The sequence below is a fragment of the Equus caballus genome, chromosome 17 (genome assembly GCF_041296265.1).
Source record: "Equus caballus isolate H_3958 breed thoroughbred chromosome 17, TB-T2T, whole genome shotgun sequence".
NCBI classification, from domain to species: Eukaryota; Metazoa; Chordata; class Mammalia; order Perissodactyla; family Equidae; genus Equus; species Equus caballus.
The window spans coordinates 48,769,851-48,789,750 of record NC_091700.1 but is presented as its reverse complement, the minus strand read 5'-3'; the positions used below and the strand labels follow the sequence as shown (position 1 = coordinate 48,789,750).

The 19,900-nt window shown below is 36.1% G+C and overlaps 1 protein-coding gene across 4 annotated transcripts in view; it reads right to left on the bottom strand.

The window, feature by feature from the left end:
• VWA8 (von Willebrand factor A domain containing 8) overlaps positions 1-19,900 on the bottom strand; it is a 358,178-nt gene that overhangs the window by 276,392 nt on the left and 61,886 nt on the right. For 3 of the 4 annotated variants that reach the window (XR_011427808.1, XM_023621650.2, XM_023621651.2), the window contains 7 exons: positions 19,317-19,481; positions 18,901-18,950; positions 18,041-18,149; positions 15,954-16,058; positions 6,397-6,528; positions 4,345-4,479; positions 4,179-4,256 (listed from right to left, as the gene is read on the bottom strand). Coding sequence is in view for 3 of the 4 variants with exons in the window: in XM_023621650.2 (XP_023477418.2) it covers positions 4,179-4,256; positions 4,345-4,479; positions 6,397-6,528; positions 15,954-16,058; positions 18,041-18,149; positions 18,901-18,950; positions 19,317-19,481 (774 nt within the window). In the remaining variant the exon portion in view is untranslated. Of the gene's footprint in view, positions 1-4,178; positions 4,257-4,344; positions 4,480-6,396; positions 6,529-15,742; positions 15,795-15,953; positions 16,059-18,040; positions 18,150-18,900; positions 18,951-19,316; positions 19,482-19,900 lie in introns of those variants that run through there. The other variant, XM_070239834.1, reaches the window with a different exon arrangement.

Genomic DNA, 19,900 nt, shown 5'->3' with positions numbered 1-19,900 from the left:
ACTTCATATCTCAAACGTGTTTCAAGAAATAGAATGGCCTGCCATCAACTTTAATGGTAGCATCTTCCTACTTTTGTTTTCCATCAATCAACAAACTGAACAGGAAAGTAAAAAAACATTAAAATAGAATAATATTTTTGTGAGCTTATGGTCACTCTCCAAAAATATATAAGAAAATCTATTCTCAGCCTCTTAAATTAATTCTTTCACATATAAAGATAACATTCTCAATGGCAGGATACTTTAGGTAGTTTTCCACGGAGCTGAGAGATGTGAATTGATGGAGACATACACACTCAGTTGCTTGCTTCTTCTTTTAATGGATATTAGGATGAGGTGACCATAATTCTCACAGCTCAACCACATTATCTTAGAATAATTTACCACTATAGTGTAAAAATCACTATAAACCTACTATAGAAATCTGATACAGAAACAGTACTGTCTGGAAAAACTGATGAGGCATAAATTATTTCCAGCTTTCATTAGAATGGGAGTTTTTATTTTAATGTGAAGAAAATATTCATCTATAAAATTTTAGAAACAATACTAATAAACTGGAATGGAGTCAAAGAGAAAAGAAATACTATCCTCAAAAGGTCTCGTCCACATGATTACAAAGCAACGGCACCTGGAAAGGTAAATTATGCCTGTATTTATCCTTGATCTGTAAGTGTAATATAAGACATTTATAACAAAACTTACCTTGTTTTACAAATATATTGATGATTTGGGAGTTTTCCTTCCATTATTTGGTAGAAAAGTATTTTCATTGGAAATCAGAAAGTTCACGGTTAACATGAGCTATACAAGGGTATGGACAGATGAAGTAGCATACTGAGCTAACTATCTGTTTTCTGATCTCTGACAAAGATGCCAAGGGGTGATTTCCTAAGAGGGCAGGGTATTCTTCATGGCATCTTCCATAAATTAAGTTAGAGATATTAATCCCCACCTCCAATTTCCTTATTTCCCTGAAAAAAATCTTGTAGACATATGCTTTCAGTGGGTTCCAAGACTTGACACCTGCTACAGAATGTAGAAATTTATTTTTCTTTTCCCTACATGCTTATCTCTCAAGACTCACGGTATCACTACTAGTTTAAGTCTCTTCACCTTACTTCTTATTCTTCATAATTTCATAAACTTAGATCATGCACTTCCTCACAGATTTCATCTTTTAAGATCATAGAGTACTTCTTAGTAAATATTTGAACCTTTTGAGTCTTTCAATCAATTAATTATCTTAATTACCTTTACCTCCTTTCTTACCTACCTGCCTTTGTGTGTCTTTCTACAAATACGATAATGAAAACTGTACAAAACAGCAGAGGTATAGATCCACTATAGTTTTATACAAAGGCAGGATATTTTCTCTTTTGTTTCCAAAATTTTTTTCAATGTAACCCAAAATCCTAACTGGTACCTTGGTGCTCTGAATGAGCTAAACTACCCAGAAGAAAGAAAAAAATTAATTTCAGCGAGAATTCTCACATATCTTTTACAACAGATATTCTGCTTGTAGCCCAAAAGTTACCAGGATCATGTAATCACAATTCCTTCTAAACTATGGCCAATTCAACCAATAGGCACAAAATACCTTAAAGCGTCATGACAGAAATCTTCTCAACAGAGTCATTTGAAATATGAGCTGTTAACAAAATTTTCTATGACCTACAGAGTCAAGAAGTAACTGGTTTAAATGTCATTTTTCAAAAATAAGAACACTGTTAATAAAAATATATTTAGTGTCAGTAACAAAAAACATTTAACCACAGAATAAACTAAAAACACAAAATACATCCTAAAATGTAAGTAAACAGTATCACATCCACTTCCAAAATTGTTCAAAGAATAAAAATAGAGACTCTTCTATAAGTAAGAAGGTACCATAACCAACTAACACATAGAATCAAAAAATTAGCAAGATAAAAATATCTTAGGAGATATACATGACAGAAAATTTCACTCTGTAAAACGCCAGCTGTAAGTTTGATTTTTTATCATACTATATACAAGATGTACATCCATCAAAATGCTTAGGAATAAATTTAACCAAGGAGATAAAAAATTTGTCCACTGAAGACTATAAAACGTTGCTGAAAGAAATTAAAGAAGATATAAATAAGTAGAAAGATATCCACTTTCACATTTTCACAGATTGGAAGACAAAATTAAGATGACAATACTATTCAAAGCGATCTACAGATTCAAAGAGATCTCTATCAAAATCTCAATAGCATTTTTTTGCAGAAATAGAAAAACCTATCCTAAGATTCTACTGAATCTCAAGGGACCCTGAATAGCCAAAACAATCCTGGAAAAGAAGAACAGAGTTGGAGGTCTCACATTTCCTGATTTAACAACTTACTACAAAGCTACAGTAATCAAAACCGTGTGATACTGACATAAGGACAGACATATAGACCAATGGAACAGAACAGAAAGCCCAGAAATAAACCCTCACGTAGATGGTCAATTGATTTTTGACAAGGATGCCAAGACCAGCCTATGGGGAAAGGACAGTCTTTTCAACAAATGATGCTGGGAAAACTGGATATCCACATGCAATGGAAAGAAGTTGGACCCTTACTTTACACCATATACAAAAATTAATTCAAAATAGATCAGAGACTTAAATGTAAGACCTAACACTGTAAAACTCTTAGAAAAAAATGGGGAAATTTACAACATTGAACTTGGTAACCATTTATTGAATATAACAGCAAAAACACAGGCAACAAGAAAAAAAGGTAAATTAGACTTCATCAAAATTAAAAACTTTTGTGTATCAAAGGACACTACCAAGAGAGTGAAAAGACAACCCATAGAATGGGAGAAAATATTTGTAAATCATATATCTGAGAATGGGTTAATATCCAGAACATATAAAGAACTTCTACAACTCAAAAACAGAAAAACAACCCAATTAAAACACAGGCCAAGGAATCTGAATAGGTGTTTCTCCAAATAACATATACAAATGGCCAATAAGCATATGAAAAGATACTCAACATCATCAGTCATTAGGGCAATGAAAAAAAAACCACAATGAGTAACCACTTCACACCCATTAGGATGGCTATTATTAAAAAACAAACCTAGAATCTAACAAGTGTTGACAAAGACATGGAGAAATTGGAACCCTTGTACCCCACTGGTGGGAATACAGAATGGTGCAGCTGCTGTGGAAAACAGTTTAGTGGCTCCTCAAAAAGTTAAACATTGAATTACAATATGATTCAGCAATATCGCTCCTAGGTATATACCTAAAAGAGTTTAAAGCAGGGACTCAAACAGATACTTGTACACTGATGTTCATAGCAGCATTATTCACAATAGCCAAAATGTGGAAACAACCCAAGTGTTCATCAATATACGAATGGATTAAAAAAAAAGTGGAACATATATACAACAGAATATCATTCAGCCATAAAAAAGGGATGAAATTCCGGTGTATGCTACAACATGGACGAACCTTGAAAACATTACGCTAAATAAAATAAGCTAGACACAAAAGGACCAAAATGGTGTGATTCTACTTATGTGAGAATCGTACAATTCAATGAGAAACATATATATTTATACGAGGTATCTAGAATAGGCAAATTCATAGGGACAGAAAGTAACACAGAAGTTACTAGGGTCTGGGGGAAGAGAGAAATAAGTTATTGTTTAATGGGTATAGCGTTTCTATTTGGGATGATAAACAAAGTTCGGAAATAGATACTGGTGATAGTTACACAACATTGTGAATGTACTTAATGCCAGTGAATTGTACACTTAAAAATGGTTAAAATGATAAATTCTACGTTATGTATATTTTCCGCAATAAAAAATAATATTAACAATCTATTCGATGAATGCCTAATTATCTCCTGCAGCTGCCAAAACCCATTTTGTTTAGATTTCCAAATTACTGTTAAATCTACTCTATGTGCACACATACATATAAAATGAATTTTTCTTGAAAAACAGATCCTCATATGTTGTGCACATCAGATATCCTAGAATGTACCTTCAAAAGTTCCAAATAATTATAATTGCACTCCAGTCTGATTGCTATTTATTATCTACACCAAAAATTTAACAGGTCATAACTTAAGGGAGACTATAAATTCTACTAATGATCCAAATGTATATGTTTACAGTCCAAGTGCTAAAAATGAGCATCATACCTGATAGAGCATGATAGGTTCTATATTGTATCCCAAGGTTTCTGCAAAGTTCTTAGCGATGACTGTTTTACCACAACCCTACAAATAGAAACACAATCATTTAAGGGATAAGTCAAATAATCAAAAGTCAGGAAACAGAATTTTGCAGTGAGGCTGACATTCTTACTTTTCCTCCAATTAAACATATGTCTTTAACCATGTGAGACTGCATCATTTCAGCCAGTAGTTGCTTATGGCTTAAAGTCTGGATAAAATGCTCTGATGCACAAGGTTGATTTAATGGCCTGGTCCCAGCTGCCACCTACAATCAAAGAGAGATAAATATAATATGCACATGTTTTTCTCAAAATACCAGTAACTGAGAGTACAGAACTGTCATTTAAAAGCCCCTACTAATTCCTTGCTCAATCCAATTATAAATTGCTTTTGATATTTCAAAAGAGCAGGATCTATTCTCATTCACAGATCTGATGATTATCCTCATCCAACTTTTACATCAATCATCCCTCTAAAATTAAAGACCCATGTTTTCATAAGAATTTTCATAAGAATCATGTCATTTTCATGCTATTATAACTTATAACAACAATGTCACTGCTTGAAAATGAAGGTTTTTGTTCAAATTCCAGTTATAAGTACAGAATTTAAAGTCAGTCCACTGGGACTCTCCAAAGTCACCAAAGACCTCTTGCTTTCTAAAATCCACATCCACAAACCCTTTTTCACTCTTATTTTAGTTTACCACTCAGAAGCACCTGTTCTTAAAATCTCTCTTCCCATCCTTCAGATCTACTTCTCCTTTTATTTCCTATTTCCTCCTTATTAGTCTCCTGGGGGCCCTGCTGAGGACTTGACCATACTGTATACAAGACGAACCCTAAAGAATTGTAAGTTTGGAAGTGAGAAGATCAGATTTGCATTTAAGAAAGATCATCCTGGTGGTAACACAGAAAGTTAAGTGGAAGGGACTGCAGGCAATGAAGTTAGAAAGCCATTACCAAAGGGAAGCAAATAACGAAACCTCATGCTTCTGGACATACGTTTAAACTGCCTGAAATATCCTACCACCTTTCTACTCCTGGGCCACTGAAAAATTCCTGTCATTCTTCAAGACTTAGCTCAAGCCACACCTCCTCTCTGAAGCTTTCTCTACTCCTCCTGACTCCCAGTACTACTTCCTTCTCTATATTCCCACAGCCATTCCAATGCAGTCCTTACTCATCTGCCTCTGTCCTAGACTATCAGTTCTGTAAGGACATTCATCTGAAGGAGACAGAGAGTGTACCGGAAAGTGATCCTGTCTAGAAGTTCCAGCTGTGACATTTCCTAGCTGGTGACCATGGGTGAACTGACTACCCTCTTTACATCTCAGTTTTCTAATCTATAAAATGGAGATAACAAAACTTAACTCCAGGGTCATTGAGGTATTTAATGGCATAATATATGCAAAGAGACGAACACAGTGATTAGTATCCAGTAGGCACTAGTAAATGTTAATACAGAGCCTGGCTCCTAGTAGACATAATCAATGTTCAGTTTGATGAATGAATAAATACAGTAACATGAATAAGTATTACTATCACATTAAAACACACAAAAAAGCCTATAATTAAAGTTTGCTCCATCACAACATAAGAAGGCAAGCATTTATTCTTTCCTACATTCACTTACAATTTATTTCTCAGCATTTTTCAAGCTGTGTTTTCTAGTACAGTTTTACATCGCCTCTTGGGGTTCTTAGGGGCTTCAAAGAAAGGGTTAGAAGAAAGGGAGGCAGAGCAAGCAGATGAGCTCTATGACCATATATCCTTCCCCTGCTCTAAAAACTGTGCATCTACAAGAGCTCCTCTTTTAACGTTTCACGTAGTGAAGAAAGATCTTACTTGAAAAGAATGTTCGCTGGCTGCTAAAACATGTTTGAAAACACTGACTATTTCTTAGCAAGGACTCATAGTACAAAATGCTTTCATTTATCAAAACTTGATTTGATTTTCCTAGAGGCCGACTTTGATTTCTGAGGAAAACCTATCCCTATGTTTCCCTGAACTTTTCCAGTTTACAAACACATAGGACTCTGGATACACAGATAAATATAAATACAGACATACAGGCTTGAAGCTATAGAGCCAAAGAAGACTTACAAGGGGATCATACACCCAGTTAGGTCACAAAAATGGGCAAAGCTACATCTTAGACAGCATAAACCTTGATTCATTACCTTAATGGTCACCTCTCTTTCTGCAATCCGGATAGTCACAGAAGCTTGGGGAACATCGTTTTCATTCAACCTCTCCACTCTCAAGATCTCTTTAGGAAGCATAGAGCTTCCTGAATCTTGGAGTTGAAAGCGCTATAAAATTAAAAAGAAAATCATGTAGTTTACTTTTCATTTTAGTATTAACGTTGGATATCTGGAAGACTCCATCTTAATTAGAACTGAAACTCACTCTATATTATAAAAGTAGAGGTAAAAAAAATTAAGGAGAATTTTTTCCCATTTTCACAAATACCATTCTACTTAAGCCAATTACTAAGGTGATATGATAATAGTCCCTAAAATTGACTAAATGACAGGAAATGGAATCACTGTATTCCTGACCTGGTGGAAGTTCATAGCCTACATTTCTTGATAATCAAAGGTTCCAGTTTCCTAGAAAGGGACGATGAGACTCTTGAAAACATGCTTAAGTAAAATATAAGGCCTATATCAGTCGATTTCTTAAATCAACTGAAATTAACATGTTGCCTGAAATTCATGAAACAAGAACTTCCCGGACACCATTCTGCTCTTTGCTTGTGCGGTTAGTTTGAATAAATTATAACAAGTTAATTTTCCACAGTATCTGCCACAATGTCTTACTTACACAGCATAGGTTCTCAACATTTGTCAAATTACATTTAAAAGGCCAAGACCATTGATTCTTTCTTCATGTGGGCCAATTACTAATGTTCTAACACTTGGTTACATCCCCCCATACCAGCTCATTTTATAAAAAAATGTAAACAGAGAACACAAATAAGTACATGAAAAATGAGAATACCAATTGAAAATTAATTAAATTCTATGCCCTACTAATAGCAGCCATGTTCAATATGAAAAGTTTAATTCACTTTTAGTATTAAACACGCAGAAATTACCACCCTCCTAAAAATCCTACCATAGTTGTAGAACATCACCACTATAGAGTTGTACCTCAATGAAAAAAATCCCTGCTTATGTAACAGAATGATGCAACGCCAGAAAATAATTTTGAGGAAGAAAATTATCTTCAATTTCAATACTCTAAACATAATAGCCCAGTTCAAGTCTTCGTCTTGGTGTCATAAGTACTCAAGACAATCATTTACTTCTTTCTCCACATCTAAGAAAAACTGTCTATTTGTGCTACCATAAAGAAATACGTTCTGGGGCTGGCGTCATGGTTGAGTAGTTAAAGTTCTGCGTGCTCTGCTTCACCAGCCTGGATTCCCAGGTTTGGACCCCAGGTACACACCTACTCCACTCATCAGCCATGCTGTGGAGACATCCCACATATAAAGTAGAGGAAGACTGGCACAGATGTTAGCTCAGCTCTAATATTCCTCAAGCCAAAAAAAAGCGGGGGGGGGGAGGATTGGCAATGGACGTTAGCTCAGGGACAAATCTTCCTAACAACAACAAAAAAAGAAATATGCTTTATACTCTACGCATTTTTTACATGCAAGTTCCCATAGTATCACACACTTCAGTAGGAATTGCTTCTACATTATAGAAAAATAACAATTATTGACACTTTAATTTCATGCAAAAAAAATGCTACACTATAAGGGAGGTTCAATAGGAAAGGAGAAAGGGCTTAGCCAAGTAATTAAATTCATTAGAATTTAGAATCTAGAGCCAGTAATTTCTGAGAAAACAAATATATGAGCTTAAAGGTATGTTTTTACTCCAGCTATAATAATGTCAGTCTAACTTGATATAGGATTGATGTCAGAGCACTTACATTCCAGAAATGAACACTAATGCCTTGAACCACTAGCTATACTGGTTATGTTCTTATAAATAATTCAAGCTAAAATATTTCAGTAGGATAAAAATAGTAGGCTAGAATACACTAAAATAGCAAAAAAAAAAAAAAAACAAGTTGCAAGGTGAATTACCATTTGCTGGCACAGGAAATTTAGAGAACTATTAATCAAAAAGGTAATTGAGGAGTAAAATAGATATATAAGCTACATGTTAACATGTTAACAAGAAGTAGAAAATCAAAGTTTACCTTACCATTTTATATTAGTTATTTCCTATGAATTCTGGAATTTCAATTAAACAAAAAGTACTAGCATACTTTTTGATCCACTTTCTTTGGGATTACATTATCTGAACTGTGAAGCACAATTAAATAAAAGGAAATGTAAATCACATGGATGTTGGTCTGCAAGGCCTCCATATTCACCCTCACAATTCCCAATCCTGTTCCATCAAGCTATTCATTCTCTTCATACTTTTTTCTAGGCTGTTGAGCACTAAAAAAGAAATTCTCCATATCATGTTCTCTGGCTACTGAACAAATATATAGCCCCCAGTCTCTGCTGGGTTCTTTTCCCAAAGCCCTTCAGCAACTAATACAAACCATTACTACTCTCCTAAGGAGTTAATTCCAGCACATTCATCCCTGTCTCAGCAGGTAATCTAGCTGCCTCTTCTACCCACAACAGAGCCTTCAGGCACACACAACTTCACTCTTCACTAGAATGTAAGCCCCAGTAGGGTAATTTCAAAATGTGTCAATTTGGTTCACTCCAAATCTTCAGAACCTGGAATCACACATAGGACACAGTCAATGGTCAATAAACGTTTGTTAAATGAGCAAACAAATGAAATTCTTTTTCCTTCATCCTCAAAATCATCTATGTATTTTCATCAATCCTTACTTCTTTTCCCACTGTCTCAGTAGAAAAGACTTCTGCTTTATTTATGACTGGATGGAAAGCCACTGGAACTCTATTTTCTCCATCTCAGTTTATAACTGCATCATTCCAATTGTTGGGGAGAAAATATGCTCTTCCATCATTTCAAACCAAGGCACAATGCTTCTCTGAAAAGGTCCTTTCCTGCCTCCCCAGACCATATTTCCATAAATATTTTCCATGTACTCCACAGATTTTATTCCTTTTTCCTATAAAGATGTTTGTCTCCTCTGTTCCAAGAAACAAACAAACAAAAAGACATTTCTTAATTCTACATCATCCTTAAGTGACCCACTATCTTTTTGTTTCTAATCAAACTTATTTTACAAGTAGTATATAATCACTGTTTCAGCTTCCTCATCTCCGATTTACTATTTAGCCCACTAATTTTTGGCCTACATTCCCACCACTCTGCTAGCACTGCTCCAGGTAAGTCCACCAATAATATCCTATTTGCCAAATTAATTTTCCTCCTATTTTATTGTTCCCTCCTTCTCAGTTTCTTTTGCAGGTTCATCTTCAGCTCCCTGACCAGTACACATTAGGATACTTCAGGAGTGGATCTTTTATATTTTCTATGTTCACTTTTTAAATAATCTCATCCAGTTTCAGACTACAAACTATCTATATATTCATGACTCCCAACTTTCTCTCTCCGGTTCAGACTTTTCTCCTAAACTCCTGACTTGTATATGCAACTGTACCCTTGACATTTCCATTTGGATAGCTAATAGGCATTTTACACTAAACATGTGCAACACTCAAGTCTTGATCTTCCCCCCATATTCTCTATCTCCAACTTCATCATTCCAGATACTCAGTCCAAAAAGCTTGAAATCATCCTTGACTCTCTGTCTCAACTCTACTTCCAATCCTTCAATAGACCATATTGACTACCTTCAAAATTTCAACCAAATGAAACCACTTCTTACCAAGCTTACAGCTGGTCAAAACCACCACAACCTCTCAAGTAGATTACTACAACAACCTACTAACTGGTTTTCCCCTGCTTTCACCTTTACTCTCCAGTCTACTCACTACTCAGCAACCAGAGAGAGCCTGTTAAAACATTCAGTCAATAAGACATTTCTCCATGCAAACCCTTCTAACAACATTCTATATCATCCAGACTGAAAGCAGAAGTCTTTTCAATGGCCTATAACACCCTATATGAGCTGACCTCCTTTACCTTTTGACCTCATCTCCTCCTCTCCTCTCCTTCACTCGCTCTGCCCCATCACACTGCCCTTTGCTGTTCCTAGGATACCCCAGACGTGCTCCTGCCTCAGGGCTTTTACACTGGTTATTCCCTCTGTCTCAAATGCTTTCTTCCCACAGCATTCACTCTTCCTTTTTCAGGTCTTTATTCAAATGTCATCTTCTCAGTGAGGGCATCCTCAATTGACATCTATATACTTTACTTATTTACTTACTGCACTTGATTGATTGATTGATCATTGCCCTTCACTAAAAACGAAGTTCCCTGAAGGCAGAGACTTTTGTCCATTTTGCTCACTGCTACATCTACACACAACAGTGCCTGGCTAATTGACTGGATGGAAAAATAGATGAAATGAATAATCTTTTTTGAGTAAATAATCTAAAAGTCTTCATTCAACAAGACATCTCTGCAACATTTGAAACTTGCCATTCTTTTCATCTTAACACGGTCTCTCTCAATGCCCCATGAGAATACTCTCTGCTGTTCTACTTCTATCTCTCTGACTGCTCTTCCTCTGCCTAATTTGAAAGTTCTTTGCCCACTGCCCAATCCTTAAATGTTGGTGCTTCCAGGGTTCAGTCCTCAGGCAGTATTTGTTCTATTTATGCTCCTCTTGGGTTCTTCCCTCCATCGTCATGAATTCAACTAATACCCATACATTAATGACTTCCAAGTACTTATCTTTAATATCAAAATAGCTCCAGATCCAGATCTATATTTTCAAGTCTGCTAGTTAAAACCGCTTGGGAACCTCAAATTCAAAAAGACCCCCCGGACTGAACTATTTAGCCACCACCCTAAATATGCTCCTTTTCTCTACTTTCCCATCTTAGTTAATGGCAAGTCTATCTACTCAGTTGTCCAAGCTAGGATTCATAGACATTCTGGATTCCTCACTTTCTCTCACAGCCCCCAAAGCACTTGTATTTTATCGGTTAGTAAAGTCTATCATCTCGCCTCTGAAATATTTCTCATATCCATCCCAACGCTATTTCACTGGCCTAATTCAGGTCTTTATTACTTTGACCAGAGTTATTCATTATTATGCTATACTACTATAAAATCATTACATTAAAATAGCTACTTATTTGCATGTTTGATGCTCCAAGTAAACCATAAGTTCCTCAAGAGCAGAGATCAGATCATATCCATTTCTGTATTCCCAGATTTGTGTACACATATCATCACTTGCCAAATAATGAGTGCTCAAAGTCTGTTGAACTAAAATGAAAGCACTAAGTGCAAGATCCTTCCAAGCTTCTCAGTAAAGACTATAGTTCATATTATATTATCAGTGGATAAGTGGCAGCATATCCTTTCTAAATCACCAATGGAACTTACTAATTTAACTATTGTTATGATCTAGAAGGACCGAGAGCCAAGACATGGTACTGGAAGCCTGGATGTACTTGTTACTCTACCATAACAAAGCATGCCATTCTCAAAGTATAGCAAATTCAGAAAGAGAGTATTCTCTTTAAGACATCCTTAACTAAAAGCTAGAAGTGATTTTATGACTACAGAAACATGTTTTTAGAATATGAATATCATATGATGAGCACCATCTGGGGAATGAAAGACATTCCAGCCATTTTTATAGCTTGTTTAGAAAAAAGAAAGGTATTCTGAATTTTAGTTGATGGTATTTTCTGTGAGTAATTATTTTTCCTGAAAAATAGTCTAATTAAGTGATTACAGTAAAATCCAAATGGATAATTCAAATGCAACTATCTATCAATTTCTATGACAATCTAGGTCAGAAAACAATTATTATTTATCAAGGAAAAGTTATTGTAAACATCTATATGTTTCTTTTTGGTGTGTTATTATAATAGATATTTCTATTCTTTAATTCAACATTTTTTTCCAAATTCAACAATATTTCCTTAATTTTTCACCTCTCTTAATTTAAAATTATTTGAGGCTATATAAAATTTTGTTCATCTATGAACATTAGCTTGAAAAGATAGACAAATTTAGAATAACAAACAGGCCACACAGACTGCCCCAAAACAGATCACACAGAATTATATCAATCAGTAAACTATTCTATTTTTAAGGAGAGAGATTTAATACTGTAATCTGGTTGTATGCATCAGCATGTAATGATCTTATAAAAAGAAAGTTCTTCATTAGGTTCAGATGAACGAATTTAAGCATCTCCCACTCCCCTCTGAGGAGTGGGAAAAAGGAGAAGTACTGTTCCTTAACTAGCTCTTTACACAAGGCAATAAAAGATAATCCTTTTTCTTCTAAGTAATTTCATTCCCTTTTCCTTTTTTTTAAACTCTACAATCAAATTTGAAATAATTTCTATTCATAATATGGACCTTCAGTCTTTTTCTATGTTCCTTTTATTATGAAGGTCAAAATAAAGGCCAAACAAAATGCAGCAACACTGGCTACTTTCTTTAGAAAACTTAACTCTTTAAAGGTATTCTATAATTTTATCTAATTTGTACGACCAGTTTTGAAATTAGAGACCAGAAACACATCAAAGTGGTTTCTTTGTAAAAATAAAGACCTTTGCTCATACCTGACTTATCTAGACAGTGAATATCTTCTCTCAATTATGTCACAAAAAACTTTACTTTGCTTCATTTTATCACAACTTCCCGTGATATTTTCTTCCTCCCTGACTATTTACCCTTGTTCCAAGGCACTAGGCTTTGTGCTGACGGGCATCAAGGGAGCTCATTGGGAATCACAGCCTTTTTTCTTAAGCAGTCGGTGCTCTACTTCAATGACCAATGCCAACTTAGCTTAGATGTTGATTAAATCAAATACGAGTTCTAGTTCTCTTTTTTTTCAGTGCCTGGAATAAAACTCAAAGTGAACTATATAGTCAGAAAATGGTCGTTTCCTGACTCCTCAAGCCTGAGAATTAATTTCCCCATTTCCAAATGGCTCTTCATTGTCCCCTTAATATCCTTGCACCGCCTCCTCCTCCCTCTCTCCTCTCTTCCTCTCTCTCCCACCCTCTCCAGCCCCGCCTCACACACATAGCAGACCTTTCTTCTCTTTCACCAGTGGCTGCTATTTCACTGTTCTCAGCTCTGCTTCTATTCTCTGCTGTCTCTTTCTACTTCCCTTTGCCTCTATACTGACTTTTATTTTCCCCTTGCTTCTTTATGTTCTTAGATTCTGTCCCAAATTACGCTTCTCAGCATCTATGAGGAAGAGCTTTTTATTAGTTTTATTTTATTACTGTTATTATTTACATCATCAATCATAGAAAATATTATTTCTTGGACTAGCTGATATGTGAGAAAAAAAAAATCCCACTAAAGTAACTAAAATCTACTGTTCCACTCTTCTGAGCTCTTCTCACCATGATCAGCTGCAGAGAGAGTACTTCTAAACTCCCAAAGACCCTCTGTAGATTTTAGGATAAGGGAGAAACCAATACCATTCCACATGTTTAAGGCTGTCCAATCCTGGCCTCCAGAAAATGAAGGACCTATACATACAGCCACAACAGCTTAGTGCTTGCATTCCACCCACTCCTTAGAAATCTGTACTTTGAGCCAAACTGTAAACAAAAACCAAAAACTGTCTTTCGTAAACAGGAATTAATTTGGGTAAGTCAATAAGTCTCTGCCAAAGGTCAACACTTTTAAATATATAGTTATAAGATGAGGAAATTATGCCACACATATTTTAAAAGAAAACCATGCTCCATGTATTATAAATCACTTATGACAAAAACAAGAACTTCATTAGTTTATATGACAGGCTCTACAGCAGTTTCCATAGTTTTATATAAAATGCTTGCTTTTCAAGTTAATAATTTAAGTTATAGGCAGACAGATTTTTAACTCCATGTTTATTAGATATTTGTTTTAAATTTTTTTTAATTTTGAAATGAATTATAGTGGATAGTCACTTAAAATTTTTTTTTATCTTGAAATAATTTCAAACTTTTAGGAAAGTTGCAGGACACAGCTGTACAAGGAACTTCTGTTTTGCCTTCACTCAGATTTCTCAGTGGTTAACATACACACACATCCAATCATTGGTCTTTTTGTGAACCATTTAAAAGCAAGCTACAGATATGCCACCGCATCACCCCTGAACATTCCAGTTCACGTTTCCTGAAAACAAGAACTCTGGCCAATGTCACCACATAAGCTTCCAAATCAGGAGAACAATTTAATAGAACACTACTATTCAATCCACAGACCCTATTCAAGTTTAACCAACTGTGCCAACAATGTCACTTTTTCCTATCTGCCTTGGCTGTCATAGCTCTTCACTCTCTTTCAACAGTTCCTCAGCTTTTCTGACTTTCATGGCCTGGACAGTTCTAAAGAATACAGGCCTTTTATTCTGTAAGATTGCCCTCAACCTAGGTCTATACAATACTTTCTCATGGCCAAACTCACCATCAATTCCTATCTGAAATACTCCTGAAATGATACTGAGCTCCTCTCAGCACAACACTCAGGAGGCAGACGATGTCGACTTGTCTCACCTGATCAAGTTGGTGTTTACCGTAAAAATCTCATTTTCCTGTTTTGTAGTCAATTGAGTGTTTTAGGGGGGAGATATTCCTAAATTACATCAATATCCTATTTCTCTTAGAACTTCCACCCACCAGTTTTAATATCCTTTGGTGACTTCTGCCTAAATCAACCACCACGCTGATGGTTGCCAAATGGTGATTTTTCTATCTATATAATTCCTTCTGCATTTATTAGTAGGCATTCTACACTAAGGAAGATCCTTTTCTTCTCCACTATGTATTTGTTTGTTTGTTTATATCAATATGGATTTATAGATTCCTATTTTATTCAATGGGTTATAATCAGTTACTATCATTATTTATCTTGATGCCAAAACTGCCTCAGATTTCGGCCAGTGAGAGCCACTTCAAGCTGGCTCCTCTGTCACTTTGACATGTCAACATAATTTGTTGAACACTTCCCTACTTTTTGGCACAACAAGATAGCCCAGGCTTATCATATACTTTTGCTGTGCTAAGCCTTGATTCAGCCCTACATCCAAGGAGTCCTGATTCCTTTTAGGGAAGCGTGGTATTTAGAAACCAATGTCTCAGCACCTGGTATGATCATTGCCACTGGAGTGTTATAGTTTTTAGGCCCTCTCAGGGGACAGAGCTGGAAAACACATGTAAGTATACACATATGCACACATGCTATCTACATTTATTACTATATCTATCTGTTTATATATATTGAAAAAACATGAGTTTATACTGATTTCTGCAATTCCAATCTAACACTGCTGGGTTCTTTTTTTCCTCCCTGCTTTCTACATTTATAAATTCCTTCTCCAACAGTGAGAAACAGAGCTATGATTATCCTCAATATATTCACTCATTTGTTTAATTAATTCACTTATTTGCACAATGTAGGCAATCTTCAAACCTCACCAGCCATCTTTGTGCTTGCCTCTCCATCACTGACATGCCAATGCCTCCATCCCTGGAAAAGAAGAGAAGGAAAGGCAAGGGAAGGCAAGGGAAAGAAAGAAAGAGGGAGAGAAAAAAGTAGGAAAGAGGGGGAAGGGAGAGATGGGCAAAAGGGAAGGGAAGAGAAAACGGGAAAGGAAAGGAACAAAAAGAAAGTAAAGCAGATACTTACTTTTAAAACACCTTCCACAGCCATCTTCCCTTCATGTCCTAGTAAAATAGCGTATGGGTAAAGCCACTGGACTGCATGTTTGATTGACATCATAGGAAAGGAATCCTATTTAGGAGCAAAAATATATAGGAATGAGGAACATCTAAAATAATCACAGAGAATTTATCTGAAATATATATATGACATTGAAATTTCCTTACAGGTTTCTCATATTTCCCAGAAGTCTACAAAAACAAATATTAATTATTTCCTCTCCTCTTCCTGTTCCACATCCTTTCCCTTGGTAAGCTCACCCTCCTCTATTTTTCAGCTACTGCCTATGCGTTGTGGCTCCCATGTCTCTGTCTCTAGTCCTGACCTCTTTCTTGAGCTTTAGACTTGAACTGTCACCTTCCCATGAGATGTGACTATACGCCCATTCAGCATGTCTGAAACTACATATCTGAACACATTTCCCTACCCTACTCATCCCAAAGTACCTTCTTCACTGTTATTCCTAATCTTGAGTTAATCTTATCCACATTCACCCAGCTTCACAGTTATAACTACAAAGTTAGAAAGTGTTTATTATCCTAAAATCTTCCCCCCAAATCAAGCTGCTTTCACAATTCTTTTAAAAGTCTAATAACAGGGACGATTAGGAAAATTTCAGTATGGACTGTCTATTAGATGCTATCATAGAATTACTATTAATATGCTGAGGGGTATAATAATGGTGTTCTGGTTATATAGAAGAATGTTCTAATTCCTAGAAGTTGCATACTGAAGTATTTAAGATTATGGACAGCAATTTGCTTTCAAATGGCTCAGAAACAAAAAGAGCAAACAAATGCAGCAATATGTTAAAAATTGATGATTCTAGTTGAAAGGATTATAGATGTTTATTTTACTATTTTTAACTTTTTTTTAGATTTGAGAACTATCAAAGCAAAAAGTTCTGAGCAAAACAAAAAGACTGAAAAGTAGAAGACATGATAAATAGGATAAGAGTTCTTCTAGGATAGAAGCATAAAGAATACTTGGGAAACCTAATTCACTGACTCTCAGGAAACACAAAATAAGTAGCAACAAAAGTTTAAAAGGAAGTCTCTTGCCCAGGCGGTATCCCCACCACCTTGAATTATGCTCTCCTTAGCAAGGTCTCTCACTGACTGTTAGGACAGTTTCCTATTTGCTCCCTGCGCAACCACACTCTCCCCAGCCCTCCTTGCTGCCAAGAGAGGTATCTTCCTCCAACATGTATCTGCTTACTACACATCTCACCTACCTAATAAAGTCTGATGGGCCATTTCTTTCACTTCATAAAACCCAGACAATTTCACTCACCATGCAAAACACTTCACAATAAGTGAGGTGGCACAGTAAGGTTCTAACTTCCCTTCACCATCCATGCTTGCTCTAGGGATACTACTTACTATCATTTTCCAAAGATACCAGGCCCTTTTGTGAATCAAGACCTTTGTACGTGCCGTTCCCTCTGCCTGGAGGCCTTTCCACCACTCCAGACACTACTGTCATGACCTTTGTGAAACTGCAGCAGAAATCCCCTCAGATCTGTGTTTATCCTCTCTGTGCCCTTCAGCTTTCCCTTCCAAGAGCCAGCTGCTGCAGGTCTTTTTAAAAAGACTGCTCTTGAGCTCCTGGAGCCAGCTTTGCTCACAGGCTGGAAGAGTAGCTAGTGCCTGGGAATTTGTGTCCCCTGGGATGACCACTAACCAATGACTGATGGTGCTAGAGTGTGAAAACCCCAGCTCCCCTATCTCGGGTTGAGGCAAGTCTGAGGCACAACTTACACTGCAGTGTACCTCTGCAAGATCAGGCTGAAGTGCTCCTTCCCTCTGTGGAACTTCTACCTGAGTTGCACGTCTACCTTCTCCCCTCCAAGGCTGTAAGCTCTTTAAAGGCTCAGAACATGTCACTGGTCTCTGCATAGTTTACTGTACTAAACAACAAATTAATGTCAGATCTTTCACTATTTATAAAAGAATACGACAAAGCAAACTGAAGTGATTAATCCCCAAGGATTAACTCTTAGATTTTCTTCACCACATTTGGGTATACTAGCCATTAATTTATTTTATACATACCAGGATTTGAACTGCAGCTGGTAAACTATCTAAAGGAAAATCTGGAAGGCCAAGAGTAGAAGATTCTTGGGAACAGAGTGTGGTGGCAAAGGACAAGAGCTGAGAAACTCTAGGGGGAAAAAATACGTGACATTACATTTTATTCTAATAGTTTTAATGTATAAATCTGTTAAATATAAAAGAGCTGGGCCAATTTAACTAATCTAAAAAGATGACATCTACTACTAAATTCTTAAGGAACAACAGCTCCATATTATAATATTCCACTGAAAACTCAGAAGCTGATTAGAGACACAGACGTATTTCTTAAACCTGTCACAATATGTGAGGTTTTTCACAACATGGTCCAAATCCACCTTGCCAGCCTCACCTCCCACCTTTCTCAATCCAAACTTAACTCTAGCCACCAGGAGCTTTTTACAGCCTCAAGAATGAGGCATACACTCTTATATCCCATTCTCTAATAAAAATTGCTTAGAATTCCTTAATTCCATTCTCTAACTAGAAAAAGCCTACTCATTCTTTAGGACCCATATCAACTGCCAGTGCCTTTTTGAAACCCTTGTAAAGTCTCAAATACAACAGCCTCAATACTTTGAAATTAGAGCCCTTACTACACTACGTTAAACTAAAGTATTCACATATCTTTAAGCTCTGCTAGATCTTACGTTTCTTGCCATCAGAGATTACGTCTCATTAACTTTATCAGCAGCAGTTACCACAGTTACTGCAAAATTCTTCAAAGAACAGTTATTGGATGAATGAACCAATCAATCAATGAATGGGCAAAACAAATTCAATGTTAAAGTGTCCAGATATTTATATAAAAATATATATGTATACATAGCTCAAATACTTACTTCTCAGCAGAAATATTGGCTCCAACCGAATATAACAGTTTAAGTTGGTCCTAAAATAACACAGAAACATACCAAATCAATTAATAAGGAATGTAACAGATTAAATGCAAATGTTTTATAGACACAATTCAACTTTTAATTAAGCAGACACTAAGTAATGAATAGCAAAAAAATCATATCTTGATACATGTCATTTTCTAAAAGAAAAGTTAGCCTTTTTCTAATCTGCCAGAAGTATAATGCCACAATAATTTTTCTTCCCTGTTTCCAGAGATTTTCTTCATCCTACATCCTTTTATTTGTTCCTTTAACTACTGAGGGGGACATCTACGAACACAGTAACATTTTTATAGTAATTGAATTTATTATAAATAAAAAAACTGTTTAAAAAATAAATTATCCTTGTTCATACTTACCTTGAAGGGTAGATAATAAATATCCCTGGCTTGAAATCGAGAACGGAGAGGGGGGTCTAATGGATTCCCCGAGTACCGAGGCACTGGCAAGCCCAAGGCAATCACTCGGAAATTTTCACTAACTCGAACAATCTTCCAAGCATCCAACTCTGTTTTGGTATGATCCTAAAAGAGCAAGAGATCAAAAATTACATCATAAATGATACAGACTACAAGTGCAAGAGCTGCCAGTCTAAGGAATTCAGGCCCTCACTGCTGAGTAAGCTGTATTTGAGAACACTCTCAAAGCCAAACTGTCAAGGAAGGCAGCAGACTGAAAGCAGGATCAGGATGCCAGGGAGGGTTCACAATATGAAAACTGGTGTTGAAAGGAGAAGCAGCTAATGCATCCAGGAACAAAGGAGATGTGGGTCAGATCTCTAAGCCCTAGTCAGTAACAGAGAGGAACAGAGTAAGGAGGGTAAGGAAAATATACTGGTCCAGACAGAGGATATAAAAAGCTAGTCCTAGACAGGCAGACCACCAGCAGAGCACACTGCCCATGGACCTTAAATAGATAACTATGTTTATGGGTATATTTCTAC